Source organism: Gymnoscopelus braueri, assembly GCF_963280865.1.
Source record: "Gymnoscopelus braueri genome assembly, chromosome: 1".
Classification (NCBI taxonomy): domain Eukaryota; kingdom Metazoa; phylum Chordata; class Actinopteri; order Myctophiformes; family Myctophidae; genus Gymnoscopelus; species Gymnoscopelus braueri.
The window spans coordinates 22527698-22555072 of NC_137603.1; the positions used below are offsets into that span (position 1 = coordinate 22527698).

At 42.3% G+C, this 27375-nt stretch overlaps 2 protein-coding genes across 4 annotated transcripts in view; one reads left to right on the forward strand and one right to left on the reverse strand.

Annotated features, from left to right (window-relative positions):
* The first annotated feature begins 6172 nt into the window (after positions 1-6172).
* LOC308084714 (uncharacterized protein) lies at positions 6173-17510 on the forward strand. 3 transcript variants are annotated; one of them, XM_080427545.1, is made up of 10 exons: positions 6173-6375; positions 8041-8074; positions 8430-8833; positions 9171-9297; positions 9839-9886; positions 10032-10128; positions 10259-10387; positions 10692-10787; positions 10993-11189; positions 16755-17510. In XM_080427545.1, exons 6-10 carry the CDS (start codon positions 10050-10052, stop codon positions 16782-16784), a joined length of 531 nt encoding a protein of 176 aa, XP_080283671.1. In that variant the 5' UTR covers positions 6173-6375; positions 8041-8074; positions 8430-8833; positions 9171-9297; positions 9839-9886; positions 10032-10049; the 3' UTR covers positions 16785-17510. The 3 variants fall into 3 exon arrangements, with proteins under 3 accessions (XP_080283671.1, XP_080283669.1, XP_080283670.1); XM_080427543.1 differs by lacking the exon at positions 16755-17510 and having other exon boundaries at positions 10993-11329; XM_080427544.1 differs by lacking the exons at positions 8041-8074; positions 16755-17510 and having other exon boundaries at positions 10993-11329.
* Positions 17511-26551: 9041 nt separating this feature from the next.
* LOC308087990 (uncharacterized protein) overlaps positions 26552-27375 on the reverse strand; it is a gene marked incomplete at its 3' end in the record, with an annotated part of 3781 nt that continues 2957 nt past the window's right edge. Inside the window, exons 3-4 of the mRNA XM_080432274.1 lie at positions 26680-26964; positions 26552-26559 (exon numbers count right to left, since the gene is read on the reverse strand). Coding sequence (XP_080288400.1) covers positions 26552-26559; positions 26680-26964 — 293 coding nt within the window. The remainder of the gene's footprint in view (positions 26560-26679; positions 26965-27375) is intronic.

Here is a 27375-nt window from a genome sequence, read left to right on the forward strand (position 1 = left end):
CCTCAATGCTAATTTAACTCTGAGTGTACAAATGGACCCGTAAGGGGATCTAGATTTTCATAGGCCTGAAAATCTAGATTTGGCTCAGGTTGTCACCCTTTACCTTGTAGATCTCTCCTTGGTCTGAACTTAGACTGATGTGGTTTCATGAAAACAAGATGGAGTCTAATAACGTCATGCCTTCATGTGTATCTCACAGTTCATGTGGTCAGTCTATGACAGGTTCTCAAACTCTTTATTTTCAAGGACCCCTATACATGTGTAGACTCTCAGAGTTATAGACCTGTACGGGTCCATTTGGAACCCCCTCAAGTTAACCCTTCATTGTACTACAGAAATAGCACAAATCGCAGATGTACAAGCACATAACGTACTGCATTGTGGTGAAACAACCCACAATCGATTATGAATATATGTTTTATATTGATCATGACTTATTTGTTGTAGTGGATTAAATGGATGAATTGTTGATCAACCTCTACAAGTGACAGACCTGGGCAGCATGGTGACTGTGAAGAGCAAGGGTCTGCACTTCCTCATGCCCCACGTGAAGCACACCTTCCTGAAGGTCAGAGGAGCTGACAAGGTGCTGGAGCTCCACCGGGTCCTGAAGGTCATGCAGCCAGGAGGTAGGACTGTCACAATTATTACCTCAATGTTTCCATTCGTCTGTATAAAAACAGCTGCATGAAATGAACAGAGATGAAAATAGCAGATCTACAAGCTCACAACGCGTCTCATCGCGACGCGTTGTGAGCTTGTAGATCTGCTATTTTCAAAACATTTTTTTTAAATACTAATTAAAAAAGGAACAGTCTCTTGGACATACAAGGTTTCCACCTGACAGCAACGATATCATGATGGTGACATCCCTAGGTGGAGGTGGAGGAGGGGGCAGTGCTCTGGTGTTCTTTAACAAGGCTGCGACAGTGAACTCAGTCAACTCAGTAATTCAGTCAGCTGAATTACTCTTTGGAGGAGCTGGGTGTCAAACACCTGCGTCTGCAGGGGGAGATGCCCGCTGCCGACCAAGCAGGGATCTTCCTCTCCTTCCAGATGGGCCTGATGGACGTCCGACATCGCATCACGAGGCCTGGACATTTCCAGGTAAGGCTGCAACTATCTATCTACTCGAGTTATTTTTGGGCGGTGAAACCGCCCCTATAAGTGAGGTTTTTGGGCGGTGAAACCGCCCCTATAAGTGAGGTTTGGAAATTTGTACAATTATCCTGCGCTGTGATTGGCCAATTGTGATTAGCTAGCAAGACACCGCCCACTTCACACAGGGTGTGATTTTGTATTACTTTTTTTGAATAATCTTTAAGTTTCTTTGATTATAAAAAAAAAAAAAATCACTCATCCCTGGGAGGTGGAGCTGGTGCAGAAGATAGATCATTCTTATACTGTTGGCCACTGAGCATCCCCACTGGAGCAGTTGGACTCTCCAGTGCCTTGCTTAAGGGCACTTAAGTGGTGTTGGGGGAGGGGTGAGTGTTGGTCATTCACATCCCTACCCAGACTTTTCCTGCCGGTCCGGGGATTCGAATCGGGAATCCGTCGGCAACAAGCGTGCTCCTCTAGCCTTTAGGCCACCGCTGCCTATACTGTACTTAGTAGAAGTTGATCTGAGTTGGCTCTGTGCTTGTTCTGGTCTTTTCTCCCTAAAATAGCGATGCTAGAGTTTAAAGCTACATTGTGTAAGTTTCATGTCTGTTATCTCAGTCTACCGAAGGAGAGAGGTAATTCCAAAAATGTTTCAACTACAATAAAGACGGTTGCACATACAGTAAGGTCATATCATCAGTATTTTCACAGCATTCAACAACCACAGATCACGTGGTGACACTTTGAGAGAGGCGAGGAACCTCACTGTGTGCAAAGAAAGAACGAAAGAAAGAACAAAAACAGCATGGCAGTGGTGTGTGTGTGTGTGTGTGTGTGTGTGTGTGTGTGTGTGTGTGTGTGTGTGTGTGTGTGTGTGTGTGTGTGTGTGTGTGTGTGTGTGTGTGTGTGTGTGTGTGTGTGTGTGTGTGTGTGTGTGTGTGTGTGAGTTGGACTGGGGAGGAAGTACCTCTCTGAGTACTTTCACATTGGGGCAGCCACTCCGTTATGCACAGTGCTCAAGCAGTGACAGAGTACATACAGTTTGTGAAATACTCAGACCGGCCCGTTTGACACCAACAGCCATGATGCCACGTCAAAGTCACTGAAATCACCTTTCTTCCCCATTCTGCCTGGTTTAAACTGCAGCAGATCATCTTGACCATGTCTACCGGCCTGAATGCATTGTGCTGCTGCCATATCGGCCAATCATATTATGATTAACTGTGTTAACATGCAGTTGGAGAGGTGTGTTTAATAAAATCACTGGTGAGGGTATGTGTGTGTGTGTCTGTATACACTGTATATCGTTGCTGTCGAGCAGAAACCTCTTATCTCCATGTTTTTTCGTAAATGACTGCCCTACAGTACTTGATCATACTAGAGCGTCACACAAAAGCATCTTTGTAGATCTGGTACTTTTGATATTTTTGAATTCCAAACCTGAAAAGTAACAGTTTTGGACTCTGTCGAGTTTCCACGCGACAGAGACGATATAATGAAGTTCAATAGGATTGAATGTCGGTACAGTAGGCTGACTGACTGATGCACCTTGATTGTATTATATTCTTTTAAAGGTTTCACAGTTATCCTTTTGTGAACTTGTCTTCCATTCTATTTCACTGTTTGCAAGAGATCTGTTAATCTGATTATTCTAAAGATAATTTTCAATTTAGGCATTTAGCAGACGCTCTTAATCCAGAGCAATTTACAGTAAGCAAGATAAACAATGACGTAATACATCAAATGAGACAGTTTAGTGCCTCAGTAATCTAGGATCATAGGTAAACCAAGAAACCTATATCATCAGTCTAAACATTATATTATCAATAAATAATCTGTACATTGAAACTATACAAACATAGGATATAGGATGCCAGGTCACCAAATTAATCTTGCATCTGTCTACATAACATGCTATCTAAGATTGTGAGTGAGTCTACAGTTCTATCTGCAATAGGGAGTTCGTTCCACAGTTTGGGAGCCAGAAGGGAGAAGAGTCTGGGATTTAATAAAGTGAATTTAATGATGCAAGTTTCTGTCAAGGTGAAGATCACCAACATAACCTTTGTTTGTTCACAAATACTGTAGATAATCATGTGTTATCTGTGTGATTATCGTCCATATAAGTGAAGACAAAATAGATTACATTTTAGTAATAGGTAATCTCCATACATTTATGGTTAAGATTGAACAAAAAGTCAAATCACACACATTTAGATGTCTTTAATGATGCCAAATAAGCTTTATTTGCTTCATTTGTCAGTACACAAATATGTTTTTTGTATTCAACAATTTGTCATCCAATACCTTGACACAATTGATGACAATTGTTTAGATGCAAAAGTATAAGCATATACTGTACACACCAGTCTTTGGCACAATCTATTCTAAACAAGCATGCTGCCTCAAGTGGAGATAATCATCATTATCAGTGCATTTCTTCCCATGGAATATTGAAAATACATCGTTTTTTTTAGCAAAGGGAGGTGAGATATGATATATTTTAACATGATTCAGAACTTCTGAAAGCCTTTATTTAAGTTTTTTCGGACGGATGTTGAATGATGAACTGTAATGTCCCAGATAGCAAAATATGGTTATTCAACGTTGAATTATAGTCGTTAGGGTTGATTTTTGGTTACGATTGAAGACTGATGGTTTTTCAACATTGAATCACTGTTGTATTGCAGTGCAAAATTCAATGATTGAAATGCCAACATTGAATCAGCGTTGAATCTATGGTGCAAATTCAATGATTGAAATGCCAACATTGAATCAGCATTGAATCTATGCTGTTTGCCTTTTTCTTTTCTTTTTTCTTGATGGGGGGAGGGGGGGAGGCACACCCCTCCTCACACCCCCCCTCCCCCCATTTAATGATTGAAATGACAACATTGATTCAACGTTTTATCCATGCAGTTTGCCGTTTTCTTTTCTTTTTTTCTTGTTGGGGGGAGGGGGGCAACCCCCTCCTCCCCCCTCCTCCCATTTAATTATTGAAATACCAACATTGATTCAATGTTGAATCTATGACATTTGCCTTATTCTTTTTTTGACGGGTGAGGGAGGGGGGATGCCTTCGCCTCCCCTCCCCTCCTCCCCCTACCTTCGCTAACCCTAACCTTAGCTGCCCTTGGGTTAGGGTTAGCCTTCTGGAGCCCATGGAGTGAATCCGAAATCAGATTCTCGATCAGTGCGTGTCCGATTCGCCCAATATAAGTTTCCTTCCACACAGACCTACGGTTTACAACCTAGGCTCTTAATTGCCTAGTGCAGCGATTCTCAAACTATGGGTCGCAACCCAAAGTGGAAGGAAAAAAAGACGATGTCCTTCACTCGGATTTTACACCAGGCAGTCGTTTGTGTATTTGTCCTGTCTCGCGCATCAACTGAGGCCGATAGGCTGTGCTTCAATACACATCATGCATGTATAATTTGGGGGGGCTGCGTCCACGACCAACGTGAAACCTCTCTCTCTCTCTCTCTCTCACACACCCCGACACCACACACACACACCCCGACACGACACTGACACTGCACACAATGCACACAGCGTAGCAACAACACAGGAGGACACAGATGATTTAGCTGAGCTCTTCAAAACGATTTACTTAGTCCGTAAGCGAGAGGGTACAAAATACAAGAACCGCGGATCCATGTGGTTTCATCTGTAGCCCTCGCACAGAGTTTAACTTAGACTGCGTCGTAACGTTACCGTCAGACAACAATTACAGACAACCAGAGACCACCAGTAGCCTACTACCAACAGCTGCACCGCTATGTCGGATAAAGAAATGATGTGGTTCTAGCGAGATATTTTGGGGGCGGTTTGCTGGGGTCGCCAAAAGATTTCCCTTATTATATGGGGTCGTGGTATGAAAAAGTTTGAGAACCCCTGGCCTAGTGTTACCGCTTCACTTCAACGTGCTTTAACTTGATAATGTATTACGGGCCCATCTTTTGATATGTTGTAGAGCTTGTCCATGCGAACACGTGGATATGTGTCTAATTTCTTTGACACTTTTATGGCGAAGATCTCCACTTTCACTATGGTCCTAAGAATCTAAAACCCTAAGACCATTTTGAGTGGTCTTAGGGTTGAATGGTCTTGTAGTGTCTTACATGGACGTGTTTCCCAGAGGAAAGCATAAGAATGCGATTCAACTTCCCTAGGCTCTAGGCCTACTAGGCCTAGGGAACCAGCTTAAAGTTGGGGTGCCTGCGACCTTATACAGGGATTTTAATTCAGACCTCAATAGCTTCGACTACATACCTGGACAAGGAAAGTGGTGCTGTGAGGATATTATTTTTTGATTTTCGAAGCGCCTTTAACACCATACAGCCCCCCCCCCCCCTCCTTCCCCTTCTGAAAGACAAACTGAACAGCATGCATGTTGGCCCACACCTTGTGTCCTGGATCATGGACTACCTCACTGACAGACCACCATACGTCAGGTTGAGGGACTTTACATCTGACACTGTGACCTGCAGCACAAGAGTCCCCCAGGGGACTGTGCTGGCCTCCCTTCTCTTCACCCTTTACACGGCAGAGCTCAGACACTGCACAGAGATGTGCCACCTGCAGACATTCTCAGTAATGTAAAGTATACATAATAATAGTAATAATAATATTAATAATAATAATAAAAAAATAATAATAATACATTTTATTTATAGCACACTTTACATTTTTGGAAATCAGGTTAAAAAACAACAGGTTAAAAAACAAAAGGCACAAAAATGTTAAATGTTTTTACATGATGTGAACATCATCATTAATATCAGTTATTATTATCATTATTAATTTTATCCTTCAACTTCAGCCGATCTACAAGCTCACAACTTGCAGATCGGCTGTTTGCCTCTTTCTTATATTATTTGAGAATTTGGCCAATGTTTGACACATTTTTTTTTGTATAGTTTGTTGATTACTCTTGATGCAGCAATGGTCTTTTTATTTGCTATATTTTTACTTTTTCATTTATTAAAAAGGTTACTTAAATTGTCCCTTCACTGTCATCTGGGGACCCCCCCCCCCCCCCCCAGAAAAAAAAATCATGTGGGGACCCCTGGCTGGTCCCGATCCACAGGTTGAGTACCACTGACCCAAAATTGCGTCAACATTACAAAGGGGTTAGGCGGAGGCGGAGCTTATCCGTTTTGAACACACACTCAGACGGACCGGGGAGCTGCAGGAAGTCGAACTAACGGCTCAGGAGGAGCGAACCTTACAGACATGGATGTTTCCATGCTTCTAATCTACTATAACAGGTAAATTGAATTAGTTTATGGAATTAAAATGTTGTCCAACTTGTTAGTTCATGACCGTGGCGTGTATTTGCCCGAGTATAGCCCTGAAACATGACTGTCATATATGATATGATAGTCATGACGAAACTTCAACCTGGTGTTTGCACTTTCAACTTTACGGTCCTTACATCTAAATAAACGTTCATATTTCAAATATAAAGTGCTTAACCCATGGCCACGGATGTTACAATTATATATGGTATCTCAGAAGTACCCGTATTTTCCGTATTGTTTAATAAAAAGCATTTTCATCCGATCGATGGCCATTTCCTCATAGAGTTATAACGTATGTAGAGTGCAATACACTTCCCAACCGATAGGGTCACAGTTAGCATATGGCGAAAAACCTAAGAAAATGGCCACCGATCGGATTAAAATGCTTTTTATTGAACAATACGGAAGATACGTGTACATCTGAGGGTCCGTACATATTTGTAACATTCGTGGCCATGAGGTCAGCACTTTATATTTGGAATCTGAACGTTTATGTGGATGTACGGGCTATAAATGGAGAAAGTGCAAACACTAGTTTGCAGTTTATCCATGACGCTCGTGATCCATGGCTAGGCCTGACTCGCAAATTTTGAAACTAGTCGTTGGTAGAAACATATTTAAACACGATTAAAATATAATTGTATCCAAGTGATGTTTATAATTAGTAAATCAATAAGTCTGATTAAAGGGGAAATCCACCCATTTTCAATATTTAACTATGTCATTAATATAGCATAAAGGAGTTGTGTGGAAATAAGAAAAAATTAAAAAAAAAATTAACATTGCAAAAAAATTTAACATTGCAAAAAAATTAACATTGCAAATTACACCATGATGAGTCATCACAGTGTAATTTGCAATGTTAATTTTTTTGCAATGTTAAATTTTTTTGCAATGTTAATTTTTTTTTTAATTTTTTCTTATTTCCACACAACTCCTTTATGCTATATTAATGACATAGTTAAATATTGAAAATGGGTGGATTTCCCCTTTAAGTACTTTAGCCCTATTTTATACTTTTGTCGTACAACAGCGTTGCTTAAAAAAATCGCCAATCTACAAGCTCACAACCTGTTGATTTTACTATTTTTATTAAGAAGAAAACCCCGACTGGATCTGTGGATCCGGATCTTCAAATAGTAAAATCAGCAGGAAGTTGACATTTTTATTCAAAAAATAAACAGTACTGGGTTTGGTGATGTTCTATATTGTCTGAATTAGCTTTGATTGTGTTTGTTTATGTGCTAAAATAGTGACTTTGAGAGCTGTTTCAGCGTACAATGTAAGTCAATGAGGAGCATATTTTGAATGATCAATTTCTAATCAATGGAGCAATTATTTTTGATTTCTTGTCCTCCTTTGGAGTTACATCATGGCAAGGTAAATACACAACACAAACCTCTACCAAAGTGGTCTTGCCCTTTTAAGCACTATCGCTTTAAACATGGAAGCCATGCCAGAACCACGCAATTTAAAAAACATAATTTACCATTATAAATCCTAACCAAACAGTAAAGAAATACCACATCACACTGGGCAGAAAAAAGTGTTACACTGGCATTCACCTCATTAGAGCTATTTGGATGCAGTAACCTATGTTAAACCTATGTTAAATCTGTGCTCCTTCTCCAGGTGTTTTTGGGTCTTCCTCTGCTCCGTTTGCCTGGTGCGTTCCATGTTAATGTTTAATTATTGCTGTTTTGTTTCTCCTGAATGTGTGACTAATCCTGCTCCACTTTCTCCTTATCAGCTGTACCTCCACTGTTAAGTTTCTAAGATACAAAGTCATCCCTCCATAGACTGCCCTATTCATGATAATTAAAACTTGTATCTGATTGCATTTAATGGCATTCTCCCACTATGCTTTCAAAAACTAAATGATAAAACAAATGTCATTTATCTATAGACACAGGTATCTGTACACCTTCACTTGTCTTTATGAGGGGATCTACTAATATTTCCTATAACTAATTAATTAAAGTCTAACACATCAATCTTCTTCTTCTTGCGTATGTCATCAGATCCTCAGCTCCGTTGCAGCAAGCCAGTCCAGCGTCTCGTCATCCAGGTTCATCAGGCCTAGGTCGCCATGTGGTGGGCGGTGTTTCGGGCAGCTGGTCATGATGTGTTCCACAGTCTTTAGGGGGTCTCCAGGTTCACAGTGGGCACTGTCCGAGAGGCCCCACTGTTGCATTGCTTCACCGAAGCGTCCCACGCTTGTCCTCAGGCGGTTGAGGGTTGTCCACTGCTTACGGGGCAGGTGCTGGCCAGGGACATCTGTGGGATCCTCGATGTAGTTGTGAAGCCTAGATGGTTCTGCTGCTTTCCACTGTTCCCTCCACCTTGCCTTGCTAGTCTGCAGTCTAACACATCAATGTTAGACTGTTTCTCTTCAAACAACATCAACACTTCACTGATACTCTTGGTAAATAAGTTTGCTATACTATTTGAAAATGGTGCCAACATGACAACTGTTTAGTTCAGGACATGGCTATGTTTAACAACGTGATACACTATCTGGTCATAATAGATCTTGGGATAACAACTCTACTTTCAAGCAGACAGAATGTTTACAGCTGTCTAAATGTACTTAAATCATTAATTGATCTGTTAATTATTTATGCGTGTACAGTATTTACAGTCTGTTCTTTCTATTGAATATAGTCATTCCAGAATTTTACTTCCCCTTAGTGGGTGTGTATTGTGTTTTCTACCATATAAAAAGGCGACATTTGACATGTAATTGTGGTTGTGGTTGTTAGGACACCGATGACCTTCCAGACATGTCCCACCTCTCCATTGGGATCCTGACCGTGGTTCCTGAAGACAGCCCGGCTTCTCCTCACTCACTGCACTTGGACTCTTCACTATCATGCATCGTCTTGGAAGGTACAACAGTGATGACCTTCAAAGTCTCCCACATGCCATCTGCCTACTGTTTGGACTGATTTACGCACTGAATTTGGAGTACCCCAAATCAATGAAGAACACCTTTGATTTTATTCAAAGAGTTCTTCTCTCACTTGGACATAAATCCCTAAAACCCAAAATACAATCTCTCAAAAACTGATGGAGTTAGTGATTGTTAAGATTAGAATAACCACTGGATTAATGCAGGCACTTTGATTGTTTAGCTTTGAATAACCATCAATTTAATGCAGACACTTTAATTTTGATTGTTACGGTTATAATAACCATTGATTTATTGCACTCATTTTGATTTTTGTATTGCTAAGGTTATAATTGAATATAAATTGAATTTATTTGTGACTTGTATTACATTCCACATTACTTTTGATTGGTCTATCTAAAATCCACAATGCATTGCATAAAGGCATAGCTATTTTTTAAAGATCTTTGACAGACTACAAACTAAGGTTACTTTTCTATGTCTCTGCAACCTTGTGATACCTTCTACCCCGATTTACAGCCATACCCTCCAGCCTCTTCTACACAGGCCTGCCGACCTGTTGATGAGGTATGTTTTCTTTAGATTTAACCCATGTAGACCTACAAGCTCTTAGCACAGCACTCGGTGCTGCGCTATGAGCTTGTATAGTAGCCTATAGTTTTGATGATTTTTGACCAAGTACAATTAAGGGCCTTTTGTCTTTTCTGCACAGCCGTATGCAGCTACATATATGGACTTGGATCAGTGGAACCAAGAAACACCCAGTGTACTGCAACCTCCATCTCCGTCCAGTGATGCTCCAGTAGAAGGTGTGGTTCCTCAGCTAAGTGTCAGCAGACTTGGCACTGTTGTCCTTCAAATTCAGGATTCATAGATGAGTTTTGCTTTTTTTTAAAAAACTTTTCTTTACAGTTTTTGACGTGCTTTCAATCTTTCTAGGTCAACCAAATCCATCTGACCAGAGCATACCAGAGGGTCAAGGGTGGCAGCCTTGCGACTCTTGTCGGTCTGAGGTGGAGAAGCTCCAGCTCCAGTTGAGGAGGATAACCACTGTGCTCTCCAGTATCAGTACGTTTTATTGCCTGTAATGTTGCAGTTTTCAGTTGTCTGCTAATTTCTTTGTCTCACTTGAAACTTTACTTTATCCTGTACCTCTTTTGTGAGTTCTCTGACATGACTGGAAAACATTGGTATCCCAAAATAAAACTGTTTTCTGTTTACTGAAGAGCTGGGGAGATCGACCCCTGCTACTGAACAAATACTCATCAATGACTGCTATCAGAATATACTGTAGAGCTTTGTAGAACAGTACTCAATCTTATTGTTTTACAAATACACTCAGTAGACTCAGATTTTTTTGTCTTTGTTCTAGGCTCTGAGAAACTAGACGCACTGAAGGGCTTTATCACCCTGGTCGGTGACCTAGAGTCTGGAGTGTCCAGTCTCGGGCAGCAGGAGCTATATCCAGGTATGGATGTATACGTTTGCCATACATTTCACACTGAACCTGACGTTCTTGGTAGCGAGTGATCCGTGTTGTGAGCTGCAACTAGATAGTGAAGTTTTCAGAAGGTCACAGTTGTCTGTTTTCATGGTGCACTGAGCGCAGAAAGGGGTCAATGTAGCTGATGTCTTAAAATGCAGTTTGTTAATTGCTCGCTCTCTATTCACAGGCTGTGGACAGATGATTTCATCTGTGCAGCTGGCAGCCATACACCAGCGTGCCAGGAAGGACTGCAAGAGGCTATTCCACGCCTTGTTCGAGGTGTTCTTCACCCATGAGGAGTGCCGCAATGCCGTCGTATACGGAAAGCATGGTGTCATCCCAGAGGGGAAGAACAAACTGGATGAGGCGAAGAGGCACTGTTCAGTAAGTATTTGTCACACCACTAGTTCCTCAGAGTAGTGTTATAGATGGCCAGTCAGTGGAGTTGGTAACCACTTATAGACAGACATGCAAAAGTGTCACTTTTCAGCTACAGTCACCTTTTTGAACTCAAATAGGGCAATTGTGTGACACCTGACCCGAAAGAAAACAACATGTTGTCACCTTTTTCACCTCGGGCTGTTTGCATGCCTGTGTATACCACCTGTATACCACCCATAGACCACCTATAGACCACCTGTATACCACCTGTATACCACCTATAGTCCACCTGTATACCACCTATAGACCACCCGTATACCACCCATAGACCACCTAGAGACCACCTATAGTCCACCCGTATACCACCTAGAGACCACCTGTATACCACCTGTATACCACCTATAGACCACCCATAGACCACCTAGAGACCACCTATAGTCCACCCGTATACCACCTAGAGACCACCTAGAGACCACCTAGAGACCACCTGTATACCACCTGTATACCACCCATAGACTCACCTCTTCAGACTCCACCTCAGCCCGTAGCACTTGCCCTCCTAGCCTTGATGACCTTGCAGGATTATGCAAAGGACAGATACCAGGTCATTGTTGACCTGGCATCCTATAAATGCTGAGTCCACCTAGAGTCCACCTAGAGTCCACCTAGAGTCCACCTAGAGTCCACCTAGAGTCCACCTCTAGACCACCTGTATACCACCCGTATACCACCTGTATACCACCTAGAGACCACCCATAGACCACCTAGAGACCACCCGTATACCACCTAGAGACCACCTAGAGACCACCTGTATACCACCTGTATACCACCTGTAGACCACCTGTAGACCACCTGTAGACCACCTGTATACCACCTGTATACCACCCATAGACCACCTATAGACCACCTGTATACCACCCGTATACCACCCGTATACCACCCGTAGACCACCTATAGACCACCTGTATACCACCCGTAGACCACCCATAGACCACCTATAGACCACCTATAGTCCACCTGTATACCACCTCTAGACCACCTGTATACCACCACCTGTATACCACCCGTATACCACCTGTATACCACCTATAGACCACCCGTATACCACCTAGAGACCACCTAGAGACCACCTGTAGACCACCTGTATACCACCTGTATACCACCTAGAGACCACCTATAGTCCACCTGTATACCACCTGTAGACCACCCATAGACCACCTATAGACCACCTGTATACCACCTGTATACCACCCATAGACCACCTATAGACCACCTGTATACCACCTGTATACCACCCGTATACCACCTATAGTCCACCTGTATACCACCTATAGACCACCTGTATACCACCCGTATACCACCCATAGACCACCTAGAGACCACCTATAGTCCACCCGTATACCACCTAGAGACCACCTATAGTCCACCCGTATACCACCTAGAGACCACCTGTATACCACCTAGAGACCACCTATAGTCCACCCGTATACCACCTAGAGACCACCTATAGTCCACCCGTATACCACCTAGAGACCACCTGTATACCACCTAGAGACCACCTATAGTCCACCCGTATACCACCTAGAGACCACCTGTATACCACCTAGAGACCACCTAGAGACCACCTATAGTCCACCTGTATACCACCCGTATACCACCTATAGACCACCTGTATACCACCTGTATACCACCTGTATACCACCTATAGACCACCCGTATACCACCTATAGTCCACCTGTGTACCACCTATAGACCACCTGTATACCACCCGTATACCACCCATAGACCACCTAGAGACCACCTATAGTCCACCCGTATACCACCTAGAGACCACCTATAGTCCACCCGTATACCACCTAGAGACCACCTGTATACCACCTAGAGACCACCTATAGTCCACCTGTATACCACCTGTATACCACCCGTATACCACCCATAGACCACCTATAGACCACCTGTATACCACCTGTATACCACCTGTATACCACCTATAGACCACCTGTATACCACCCATAGACCACCTAGAGACCACCTAGAGACCACCTAGAGACCACCTAGAGACCACCTGTATACCACCCGTATACCACCCGTATACCACCCGTAGACCACCTGTAGACCACCTAGAGACCACCTAGAGTCCACCTAGAGACCACCTAGAGTCCACCTATAGACCACCTGTATACCACCCGTATACCACCTGTATACCACCCATAGACCACCCGTATACCACCCATAGACCACCTAGAGACCACCTGTATACCACCTATAGACCACCTGTATACCACCTAGAGACCACCTGTATACCACCTGTATACCACCTATAGACCACCTGTATACCACCTATAGACAACCTGTATACCACCTATAGACCACCTGTATACCACCTATAGACCACCCGTATACCACCTATAGTCCACCTGTATACCACCTATAGACCACCCGTATACCACCCATAGACCACCTCGAGACCACCTATAGTCCACCCGTATACCACCTAGAGACCACCTATAGTCCACCCGTATACCACCTATAGACCACCCGTATACCACCCATAGACCACCTAGAGACCACCTATAGTCCACCCGTATACCACCTAGAGACCACCTATAGTCCACCCGTATACCACCTGTATACCACCTAGAGACCACCTATAGTCCACCTGTATACCACCCATAGACCACCTATAGACCACCTGTATACCACCTATAGACCACCTGTATACCACCCATAGACCACCCATAGACCACCTAGAGACCACCTAGAGACCACCTAGAGACCACCTAGAGACCACCTAGAGACCACCTGTATACCACCCGTATACCACCCGTATACCACCTAGAGACCACCTGTAGACCACCTAGAGTCCACCTAGAGACCACCTAGAGTCCACCTATAGACCACCTGTATACCACCCGTATACCACCTGTATACCACCTAGAGACCACCCATAGACCACCTAGAGACCACCTGTATACCACCCATAGACCACCCGTATACCACCCGTATACCACCTGTAGACCACCTAGAGACCACCTAGAGTCCACCTAGAGACCACCTAGAGTCCACCCGTATACCACCTGTATACCACCTAGAGAACACCCATAGACCACCTAGAGACCACCTGTATACCACCTATAGACCACCTGTATACCACCTGTATACCACCTAGAGAACACCCATAGACCACCTAGAGACCACCTGTATACCACCTATAGACCACCTGTATACCACCTAGAGACCACCTGTATACCACCTATAGACCACCTGTATACCACCTGTATACCACCTATAGACCACCTGTATACCAACTATAGACCACCCGTATACCGCCTATAGTCCACCTGTATACCACCTATAGACCACCCGTATACCACCCATAGACCACCTCGAGACCACCTAGAGACCACCTATAGTCCACCCGTATACCACCTAGAGACCACCTGTATACCACCTAGAGACCACCTATAGTCCACCTGTATACCACCCATAGACCACCTATAGACCACCCATATACCACCTATAGACCACCTGTATACCACCCATAGACCACCTAGAGACCACCTAGAGACCACCTAGAGACCACCTATAGACCACCTGTATACCACCCGTATACCACCCGTATACCACCTAGAGACCACCTGTAGACCACCTAGAGACCACCTAGAGACCACCTAGAGACCACCTAGAGTCCACCTATAGACCACCTGTATACCACCCGTATACCACCTGTATACCACCTAGAGACCACCCATAGACCACCTAGAGACCACCTGTATACCACCCATAGACCACCCGTATACCACCCGTATACCACCTGTAGACCACCTAGAGACCACCTAGAGTCCACCTAGAGACCACCTAGAGTCCACCTATAGACTACCTGTATACCACCCGTATACCACCCGTATACCACCTAGAGAACACCCATAGACCACCTAGAGACCACCTGTATACCACCTGTATACCACCTGTATACCACCTATAGACCACCTGTATACCACCTATAGACCACCTGTATACCACCTAGAGACCACCTGTATACCACCTATAGACCACCTGTATACCACCTGTATACCACCTATAGACCACCTGTATACCACCTATAGACCACCTGTATACCAACTATAGACCACCCGTATACCGCCTATAGTCCACCTGTATACCACCTATAGACCACCCGTATACCACCCATAGACCACCTCGAGACCACCTAGAGACCACCTATAGTCCACCCGTATACCACCTAGAGACCACCTATAGTCCACCCGTATACCACCTAGAGACCACCTGTATACCACCTAGAGTCCACCTAGAGTCCACCTGTATACCACCCGTATACCACCTGTATACCACCCATAGACCACCTAGAGACCACCCATAGACCACCCGTAGACCACCCGTATACCACCTAGAGACCACCCATAGACCACCCATAGACCACCCATAGACCACCCATATACCACCCATAGACCACCTAGAGACCACCCATAGACCACCCATAGACCACCCGTATACCACCCGTATACCACCCGTATACCACCCGTATACCACCCAGAGACCACCTAGAGACCACCTAGAGACCACCTGTATACCACCCATACACCACCCATAGACCACCCATAGACCACCTATAGTCCACCTGTATACCACCTGTAGACCACCTGTATACCACCTGTATACCACCTATAGACCACCCGTATACCACCTAGAGACCACCTAGAGACCACCTAGAGACCACCTGTAGACCACCTATAGACCACCTGTATACCACCTAGAGACCACCTAGAGACCACCTATAGTCCACCTGTATGCCACCCGTATACCACCCATAGACCACCTATAGACCACCTGTATACCACCTAGAGACCACCTATAGACCACCTGTATACCACCTGTATACCACCTGTATACCACCCGTATACCACCCATAGACCACCTATAGTCCAAGATATATATCTTGGGGTATCTTGTGACAATGTATACACATGTCTGTCTTACTGTGTTGTGTTTTTAGGGCTTTTATTTCAGGGGACGGGCGTGCTATAACAATTAAACTTAAAAATATGATACATTCGGAATAAATAGCCTCCAAGTAAAATTTGCAGAGAGCAAGGAGGCTGCCAAGGGCCCCTCCCCTCCCCTCATAACCAGTTGATCAGCTGTAAACTCTGTCTACACAGACTGTGGCAGGCACAGGGCTCCAGAGTGCGACCTGCCTATTGTGCTGTATGTGCGAGTTAAATCTGATTTCGAACCACCTCTGGAGGTGGTTTCAAATCAGATTTCAACTCAGATTTCAACTCGGATGTGTGCATTTAGACTGATTTAACCAGAATCTCCTGTTGACTAGTTGAGCACAATTTCCTAAATTAATATTTAAAAAAAGTTTAGGTTGGAGTCAGGTGCTGGTGAAAGTGTATGCAATGCTTTAGATGCTCATTTCAAATTCCAGTCCAGTCTTTTAGCCAACCCGCACTGGCTGCTGCAGATTAAGTGTCTTTGTGTTTTATATGTATACAAAATTGAGTGTTTAAATCCCATGTGCTTTCTTGTTATCTTATCTTTCAGCTGCTGCTCAACGATCGGACCGAAAATTAACCCAGTTGAACTATGAAAAGACGGTCAAGTCTTGGCTGCAGTTTGCGCCTGGCCGTCAGGGAGGCATCCCGAGGAATGCTCTGGAGCAGCAGGGACCGGATCTGGAGGCAGGTGGCACCTCTGCAGGTTCCCTCCCTCCCTGAAGGGATTAACCCATTACAACCGGGACAGCGTTTTGCGTTTGAACTTCAACCATTTTTTCTTTTCTTTAACCCATCTAGACCGGGACAGCGTTTTGCGTTTGAACTTGGACCTTTTTTTCTTTTCTTTTTATAAAAAACAACTAAAAAAAAATCGTGAAAATGAATATTTTGTCCCCGATTCTGTCTTCTAAATACTTCTTCCAAATCTGTGGTTCTCAAATTTTTCCATGTCAAGGACCCCCAAAATCACATGTATTTGGACGCAGACCCCCACCTAGAAAAATATCTTTCCAGGGACCCCCAGAAACAGATTTCAGTTACAAAAGTTTCCTTTGAAAAATATATATTCAAAGATTTGAACAAATGTTTACGATTTTTCAAAAATAGCAGATCTATCATTTAGAAGACATTCACAGAATCGGGTCAAAATATCCAAATGCTTGCAGACATTTTCACGATTTCTTTCATAAATAGCAGATCTACAATCTTGTATATGTTCTATATTTCATCTGTTAAAGCATAAAAACAATGGTTAAAGCAGTTCAACGCAGGTCTAAATGCCTTGGTTCAATAAATGTGAAGATTCAAATCATATTGTCTGTCTTTATTTTTATATTTTCACATTTTGGGAAATGTAAGGTAATTTTGAACAAGATGTAGCCTTACAGTATATCAGCATACATAATTTAAAATGTACATGCAGATTACCATTAGGTTGTTGGATGATCAGGATCAATATTGATTCCTAATATGATTCAGTATAATCCAATTAATAAATTAAATCAGTGTTCGATTCCTGATGTTGATTCAACATAAAATCAACTAAAATGTGCATGCAGATTACCATTTAGATGATGGTTGAATCAATGTTGATTCCTAATGTTGATTCAACATTAAATCAACTAAAATGTGCATGTAGATTACCATTTAGATGATGGTTGAATCAATATTGAGTCATAACGTTGATTCAACATAAAATCAACTAAAATCAGCATGCAGAATACCATTTAGATGATGGTTGAATCAACGTTGATATAGTGTTAGTTAGTGGTTGAAACCCAACGTTGAATCAAATAATAATGGCGTTGTGATTTCAGTACAGTTTCAACGTTGAGATTGAACGTTGAGTCAACCGTTATGGCCGACTATTTTTCAACGTTGATTCACCCATATTTTGCTATCTGGGGTGTTCCTCACTTCCACATTGATGGTGTAAACATTAACTATATCCTTAACCACATGAACCCTGGCATGTAGCGTCCATATTCTGGGGGAACATTTGCTCAAAATAGCCAATCTACTGTACAAGCTCACAACGCATCACTTTGTGACACGTCAGCTTGTAGATCAGCTATTTTCAGCAAAGGGATTTGGTGTAGAGGGAAACAAGAGCGGACCCCGGTCAACTAAGTATTAGATGACTAATTAAGTAGGGTTTAAGTGGTTAAAGCAAAATAAATTACCACGTCTGTAGTATCGTTTCAAACATAAGCATGGTGTTCGATATAAGTAATTTCATTTCATATTGTGATACAATAATAGGTGATTCTGAGTTTGCAGTTGGCAGTGCTTGAAGGTGAAAATAACTGGGGACATCCCCCATCTGTTATGCAGGCTGAGGCTGAGAGGCGATCCATTTTGCATTCCCCCAACACCTAAACCTTTGTTCCCCTGATCATAATGCAGTTACATAGGAAACCCCCTAGATTTGAGTACGAGATGCATGTCTCTGCTATTGATGTGTTGATCAGTCAACCCTTTAAGATCCTGGTCTTTGTCCTGGAGCAGAAGCTCCTAGCTTTAAGTGTGAACTAAAAACAAGTCACAGAGCCAAGTCTTTGTTAGTTAGCAGGCTGATTTCAATACTATTGTCTTTATGCAAGGTGATGGCTAAGGTGAAGGCAGCTGGTCTAGCAGCTCTCAAAAGATCTCTGTGTGGTTAGAGGAGTAACCAGCTAAAATGTTTACCCACTAATTATTCTTCTCTTTTAGGTCTGCAGTATGTAGTTAAAATGAGTAAAGTCTTGATAACTAAGATTGGTGCTGTTAACAAAGAGAAATATCATTTAAAGGAAGTGGTCAGTCTTAGAGTGACTAGGTTCTATTTGATTCATTGTATTCTTAAACTGCTGTTTGCAATCATGGAAGTATAATGTGTGTGGTCTTATTCTAAAGCTTAAGAGATGTTGAACAAGAATGACTAAACCAGCCTTTGTGTAATAGTAAAGTTTGATAATTGGACATAAGACAAGTTTGTTACACTGTAAGGACAATGCTAATGTTATACCAGGCTGTGGGCGGGGACTCGAGCCACGACAAAGGAGTAAGGGCGGGTCTTAACTCTTGGGCCTCCCTTGAGGGTAGGATCTGAATCTGGTATAAAGTACTGTTGTTACCTGTGATGCTGTGCGCTGCTGATTAGACCTAACATGGCAGTAGCCTGTTGGGCTGAATAAAAGATGCCTGACTTAAAACCCTTGGACTGGATCTTCTCTCATTTGAACCTCTCTCCAGGAGACTGAATACAGCCACTCTTTCGACCAGAATATACATCAGAATGGCGGTTGTCGGCAGTCGTTTTACTATTTTTTCCTTCTTTTTGAAGGGAAGAATATACGAAAAGGACCTAGTTTGTTTGTTTTTGGTTTTGGGAGTGATTGACTGGTTTCCTGGACGTTCTTTGGGGGGGGATCTGGGCAAGGTAAGTGCTTTGTGGCACGAAATAATTTCTGCAGTCCGTTAAAGGCCTGGGGAGTTATAAATGTTCTCTTCATACCTATTGTAAACAATATAATAGGCCTTCGGGTTCCAGCACCATTTCACTTGTGAGCTAAAAGACAAGAAGTCAAAAAAGGAGCTTATTTCAAATTGGTTTTGGAACCAATAATAATAGTGTTAGAGAATTTTGCGCCTCTTGAAATGTTCCAGAGTCGAATAATTGAGGGGCAAAAAGCAGGAGCAAAAAAAGCTCACTTTACTCGCCTTTGGAAACCTTTCACAGGAGTGTTAAATTGTTTGCATATTTTTTAATGTAAGTCGTCTATCCCTATGATAATTAACTATACTCCAGGGCAGCCGAGCACAAAAAGTACAGTTTACAAAAAGTGTTGGCGCTGGGGTAAATGTTTATGTAATTGTACAATTTGAACGCCTCTTCTGGTTCCTCCACACTCGTTTGAACTGGGAGCCAAAAGACAAAGGAAGTCAAAAACAGGCTTGTTTCAAATCGGGTTTGGAGCAAATGGAAGGGGTGTTTGAATTTATAACAATGTAATAGGACTTCATATTACGAAACGTTTGATTTAGGAACTCTTATTTCAAATCAGGTTTAGTGAACAACAAATAATAAGTAAACATTGTTATACACATTTAGAACAATATAGTATAAATTCACCTTCCAAGATCGATAGACAGTAGGCTGCAAGACAAAGGGGTCCAAAAAAGCTTGCTGTGGTCGGTTTTGGACGTTGAATTGAATGTAAATACATTTGAATGCCACTGCGGTTGGTTTAAAGACTAGCCCAGGATCCGATTATCAACTGGAGTACGTGTACAAGTGCTTTCAGATATCGGCGCGCGAAGGACCCAGAGCGCCTTAGCCTGTATAAAATTCCTGGGGTTAGTTTTATTAATGATGGAGTAAGATGAGTTTGCCTTGTATGTATCTTGGGAAAAATAGAAAATATTTTCAAATAGGAGGGTTACTCTCGTCATAAGTGTCAGGCTCAGATGAGTAATCATTGATTACTGAACCAGAATAGGGTTGAGATTTTAGGAGGACATATTTTCTAGGGTTCTAGTTAGGGAAAAGAAAGGTACATGGAATTTCAAGGCATTGTGTGAACTGTTGTTTTTTCCCTAGCACTTGGATATCTTGTGGTCGTACGGGAGGTTATTTTTTTAGACCCTTTCTTGTGTTGTGTGTGAAGTGAGTGTGTGGGTTTTAATGGGTCTTTGTTGTGAGTGATGTGGTGTGTTTGTAAGTCTGGATATGAGTCTTGTGCGCATGTGTTCAGTGAGTGTGTTTTGATGAGTCTTTGTTGTGAGTGAGGGGATGTTTGTGAGACATGATGGGAGTCTTGTATGGAGGTTGAAGATGCAGTGAGGTGTTGAATGACTGGAGGCTGTGAGTGGTGGACGCTACTGGTGGCTTGAAATCGTTCTTAATTTTTGTATGAGTGGACTATGTTTTGCAGGGTTCATGCAGGCGTTTGGTCTGGTATAAATTTTTACATAGGCTATATTTGTGGTGTTGCCACGAATGGCTTATTGGCGGGTTGGAAGATAATTTCGACACATTTTGATTGTTGATGTGTCTTGGGGAGGTGTTAATTTTTGACTTTAAGTTGGGATACTGGGGGCCTGTGGGTGCTTGAAGTGGCTTGATTTTTATAGTCTATTGAGGATGATTTGGATTTTTTTCCAACTCTGGTCTGTTGACCACAGTTGAGAGGGGGAGTGAATGCTGATTAGCTAAATAATGTGAAAATGATTATCTAAGGACTTGTGTTGAATAAATAGGTGATATTTAGGCCGTAAAACAACGACAATGATCTGCATGGATTGTTAAATGTGGTTGAAAGAGGACGAAAATAGTGAACTAATGAAAAAGATACAAGTAGGAGTTTTAGATTGTTTATTTTAATCTGTGCTAAAGTAAGGCATTGAGTGCTTTTAAAACAAGGAAAAGGTTTTGTTATAATTTGAATTTGACCCATTTTGTGCTTTATCCGCGACGGTGTTAACTATTTAACTGGTCTAATATGTTGTTATGAGTGTGTTGTCCTTTTTGTGTTAGATCATGGCTGTTTTTGGAGAGACTACAACCTGGGAATGCATGCCTTTGGAAATCCTGTTATCTGGCCAGAAACAGGGTTGTTTGTGTTCTTTTCGAATACCAAGGTTTGATCACAGATTGGAAAAGCATAACATGACCACATTAGGATCTGTTGGTGTTACTTTAAATATTGGGGGACATGTGATAGCTAGCATGTGTGCTTCAACTAAAAAGACACACCTTATTTAGTTGACTCAGCCGTGAATGGGTACATAGACAGTGTGGATTTAGAAACGAATGATGTGGTTATAATTGAAGGTTATGTAGAAGTTTCACAGGCTGTCTGGATGCACGGGTTCAGAGGCTTATTCTAAAAGGCCTTTGAGCCATGTGCTACAGGGAGATTTATGTGATCCATATTTTGTTGAAATTTGCTTTATTTTTAGGAGATCTTAGGACAGAACCATTGATTACCTCTGATGGTTAAGTGATGGTATTACCCCCTTTCTTTCATGTTTTTCTTAAGAACACAGTCTTTTCTCTTTTGTGCTAAAATGAAACTGTAAACTTTGCCTCAATTGAGTGACAGCTTGTAACCAGTTCCCAGTCTGAATCACTATTCTTTTAACTACCACGGATCGTTTCGATAGTGGACTAAAATACCTAATTCAGTGGTTCACCACTGGGGCTAAACATAGGCTGTACCTCTCTTTTGTTTGAGGAACAGATAAACATTTATAATACCAAAGCACCAGATAAGAGATGTTCTGTGCCTTTCTTGAAAATTACCATGTCCCTTTGTTCTTGTCTCTGTTAGGAGTCAGAAGCTGAGAAAGAGGGAGATTTGACCACATTGTGCAGTTTCGAGGTAAGTGTTGGTGGATGGGAGTCACCATGGTGGACAGTCTTTTCCTGGAACGGACCTAAGCTGCTGGCATTGTTAGAATGTCAGGGGGTGAATATCTTTTAGATATACTCCCATTGGAGTTGAATAGCGGTGGATCCCTGGGGTAGGGGAGTGTTTAGCACCCCTCAGGCCCGGGGTGCCGGCCACAGGAAAGGTAGAAAGATTAGCTAATACTTGATAGACAGTTAGGGAGGTCTCCGTTCCATTTGTTTAAACGGCTCTGCACCCTCGTGACGACAAATCACCAGCACTGATCTTTGTAAAATCTGTACTTAAGTAGAATAGATTTGAGTAGGCCATAAGCCGTGTAAACATTTTGAAAATATTGAGAGTAAAAATTCTGATATTACTAAACTTAGAACCAAGAGGGGTGATGTTTATACAGAGATTACTATAGAACAAATGTTGAAGTATAGGTAGGAAAATAGAGTTAAAAAGTTGCTAAAACTGTGGAAAATGGTACTATTAGGAAAATGCTAAAACGGTCTGGTCCATGAGTAACAAATGAGAATCATGGTTTTGTAAAATATAACAAAAAGAGATTGAGCCGAGTAATTTATGTAGGAATAAATTGACTAAAAACATAGCTAAAATGTGATATTTGTAGAAGGATGTCTAATTTCCTAGGGAAAGTATAGGGAAAGTTTTTTCCAAGTATTTTCATGTCAGGAACTGATGGCGTTGGAGAAAGTTGGAGACGCTGATGGATGCAGTACCAAGAGGGGACATCAGGCTGAGTGGACAGCAGAGTTCTACAACGGCACGCCCCCGACCATGCCACGCCAGGTCCCTCAAAAAGTCCCACTCTAGACCTGGAGGCGTGTCCGCGGCAGGAAACCAGCAGATGCAGCTTAACGGACCAGGAGCCGGGGTGAACCGTCAACAACTCATCCCCCTTCAGAGAGGAGGGTCCATGGAGGGCTGTCTGTCTACTCATCTCTATAGGGGTCAGGAGGTCTACTGGTCCCGGATAACAGCCGACGAGTGGGTGTCTCAGGTCTAGCGGCGTCGAGCAGATGAGGAGCGGTGAGAAGTCTTCGAACTACATCACTACAGGACGGATGGAGCCCATCCATCAAACAGATGACTGGATGGTGGGGTATCTGAAAACCACCGATATACTGCAATGGTCCAGAATCCAGGTCTGGGCCTTCCAGATTCAACAGAGTTGCCTTGTCAAGATGAACGCCATACACTCTCTCCGTGGAGAGATATTCCCCAGTGACCCGGGCAGGCTTACAGAGAGATGCCCTGTAGGTGTCATTGAAACATGACATCCAACCCCCACCTCTGATCCATTACACATTCCACTTCCCTCTGTCTCATGTCCCAAGCTGTGAACAGCTTCAGATTCAAGGACTGAACATTCCCCAGTAGAACTTGGACACTCAAGACGAAGACAGACCAGCGTTTTTTAGCTCAGGCGAAAAAAGAAAGACAGAGAACATTCTGTGCGCGTGGACACGAAAAGGACACTCGTTGTCAAAGTATGTTATATGATGTGTTTTGAACAGTAACCAAATGATGATTGTTTTCCGGTTTCAGTTGTCTACATAAGTAGGCTAATAATGGTTGAGTCTTTTCAGGTTCGACAGATGGCTGGAGGAGACTTAAACCCAGAGTGTTTAACAGTATTTATTATTTCCAATGTTTGAAAGTTCCTTTATGGTAGACGTTATTAAGTCTACCAAGAGGGGATTTGTAGTATCGTTTCAAACATAAGCATGGTGTTCGATATAAGTAATTTCATTTCATATTGTGATACAATAATAGGTGATTCTGAGTTTGCAGTTGGCAGTGCTTGAAGGTGAAAATAACTGGGGACATCCCCCATCTGTTATGCAGGCTGAGGCTGAGAGGCGATCCATTTTGCATTCCCCCAACACCTAAACCTTTGTTCCCCTGATCATAATGCAGTTACATAGGAAACCCCCTAGATTTGAGTACGAGATGCATGTCTCTGCTATTGATGTGTTGATCAGTCAACCCTTTAAGATCCTGGTCTTTGTCCTGGAGCAGAAGCTCCTAGCTTTAAGTGTGAACTAAAAACAAGTCACAGAGCCAAGTCTTTGTTAGTTAGCAGGCTGATTTCAATACTATTGTCTTTATGCAAGGTGATGGCTAAGGTGAAGGCAGCTGGTCTAGCAGCTCTCAAAAGATCTCTGTGTGGTTAGAGGAGTAACCAGCTAAAATGTTTACCCACTAATTATTCTTCTCTTTTAGGTCTGCAGTATGTAGTTAAAATGAGTAAAGTCTTGATAACTAAGATTGGTGCTGTTAACAAAGAGAAATATCATTTAAAGGAAGTGGTCAGTCTTAGAGTGACTAGGTTCTATTTGATTCATTGTATTCTTAAACTGCTGTTTGCAATCATGGAAGTATAATGTGTGTGGTCTTATTCTAAAGCTTAAGAGATGTTGAACAAGAATGACTAAACCAGCCTTTGTGTAATAGTAAAGTTTGATAATTGGACATAAGACAAGTTTGTTACACTGTAAGGACAATGCTAATGTTATACCAGGCTGTGGGCGGGGACTCGAGCCACGACAAAGGAGTAAGGGCGGGTCTTAACTCTTGGGCCTCCCTTGAGGGTAGGATCTGAATCTGGTATAAAGTACTGTTGTTACCTGTGATGCTGTGCGCTGCTGATTAGACCTAACATGGCAGTAGCCTGTTGGGCTGAATAAAAGATGCCTGACTTAAAACCCTTGGACTGGATCTTCTCTCATTTGAACCTCTCTCCAGGAGACTGAATACAGCCACTCTTTCGACCAGAATATACATCACGTCGCTAAGCCATAATAGTTGGTGTTTAGTATTTATGTGATTATGGATACAACGTTTTTTTGTTGTTGTTTTTGTTTTCAGTTTCTCAACTAATTAGTACTGTTTAACATGACAAAGCAGAACACTAAGCTACAGTTTCATCAATGAAGTTAAGATTAATATATCTTCTCACAGATCCAGGCTCTTTTATCTGCACATTTCTCATTATACCATACACTGTAGAGGGAGGAGTATGCACAGTTCCTGTCTCTATAGCTAGGATAGCTACTGGCCCAGTACCTGCAGAATAAACATGACGTATTTTAATCACATCCACTCAGTCACTCACACTCAGTGACTTTGATAGAATTATAATATAAAAACTAATAAAATGTCTCACCCTGTTGTCAGTGAAGATCCGTCCACCCACGTCCATTTTCCTGCAGTTTTTTTTAGACCAATCCAAGGTCCTCCATTGCTGATCAATCCTTTGATGAATCCCTGATAATGTGTGGACAATTGAACAATAATGAAGTTTCTCTAATACATTCAGGAATCAGGATTACACTGTAACCACAGAATTACACGCACACGCACACGCACACGCACACACACACACACACACACACACACACACACACACACACACACACACACACACACACACACACACACACGCACGCACACACACACGCCCGCTAACCTGTTCTTCCCGACTGTTAATGATCACCAGATCAGCTCCAGTCTTCAGACATTCTGCTCTGCTTTCATCCCAGGTTTTCTTTTCAGCAGATCCATAATAACAGCTACTTCCAAACTTCCATCCACAGGGACACGACTTGACTAAACATCAAACAGGAGTTTTACTGATAGATTTTCAATGAACTGTTCATTCTAATAGTAGTCAATACTTGTTTGTTTTCTTTGATTGATCTCTCTTCCCCCTTGCCCCCTTATTCTTCACTTTTCTTTATTTTTATGGAAATAACAAAGCGATAGAACTTGCACAACAACACATTTCACCCACTTTTTTACTCCTGTAAACCTGTGATGTGACAATAAACCTGATTCTGATTCTGATACAAAACCCAAAGAAATTACCTGAGTAATGTTATCAGAATTATATACTGTATATCTGACTGTGAGGAGAATAAAACATTTCTTTACATTAGGCCTAGGTTTCTATGACAGATGTGATAAACCAGAAATTATGTTTCTTCTCTGTTTGTACCACTATACATGCTTGAATAATTAAGATACAAAATTGATATACATTCAGAAAAGGATTGTAACCTCCCTCACCTGCTGTCTCTCTCTTAAGCTGGTTTAATTCACTTTGCAATTGGTCTTTTTTGGTGTCAAGCTGCTTTTTCTCCTGGGTCAGGTGGTTGAATTTGGTGTCAAGCTGCTCTTTCTCCTGGGTCAAGTGGTTGTATTTGGTGTCAAGCTGCTCTTTCTCCTGGGTCAAGTGGTTGTATTTGGTGTCAAGCTGCTCTTTCTCCTGGGTCAGGTGGTTGAATTTGGTGTCAAGCAGCTCTTTCTCCAAGGTTAGGTTGTTACAGTTGGTCTGGTTATTGTCTGAATGATCTGTAAAGGATTGATGACAGGTGATGATAAACACAGTTGTTGTTGTTACCGTTCATGATGAGGTGAAGCATCTGTGTGGAAAAGAAGCTTTGAGACGAAAACTCTTTCTATACATGCATAACTTGTTAACTCTAACTTTCTGCATCTTATTTTGAAGATGCAAACAACAATACACACAAAACTAACTGGGGGAAGGGGGGGGGGGGGACGACACATGGGCCATTAACACACTGAACAAGATGGTGAGGAAGGCTATTGTAGTTCCATAGTTGGAGCCTCCTATAGTTTTTAACCTGAACTGGAGAAAGAAAAACTATAAACTCAGCCTACGTTTTCATCTCGCTTTCAGTCTTCAATTTTATATTTTTATCATATTTGTTTAAACTCATTTTGTGTAGCTGATATGACACT

Coding starts and splice junctions, on each gene's coding strand:
- LOC308084714 (XM_080427543.1), top strand. CDS start 10,050: ATGGACTTGGATCAGTGGAACCAAGAAACACCCAGTGTACTGCAACCT. Junction 10,129..10,258: donor CAGTGATGCTCCAGTAGAAG/GTGTGGTTCCTC, acceptor CAATCTTTCTAG/GTCAACCAAATCCATCTGAC. Junction 10,388..10,691: donor CACTGTGCTCTCCAGTATCA/GTACGTTTTATT, acceptor TCTTTGTTCTAG/GCTCTGAGAAACTAGACGCA.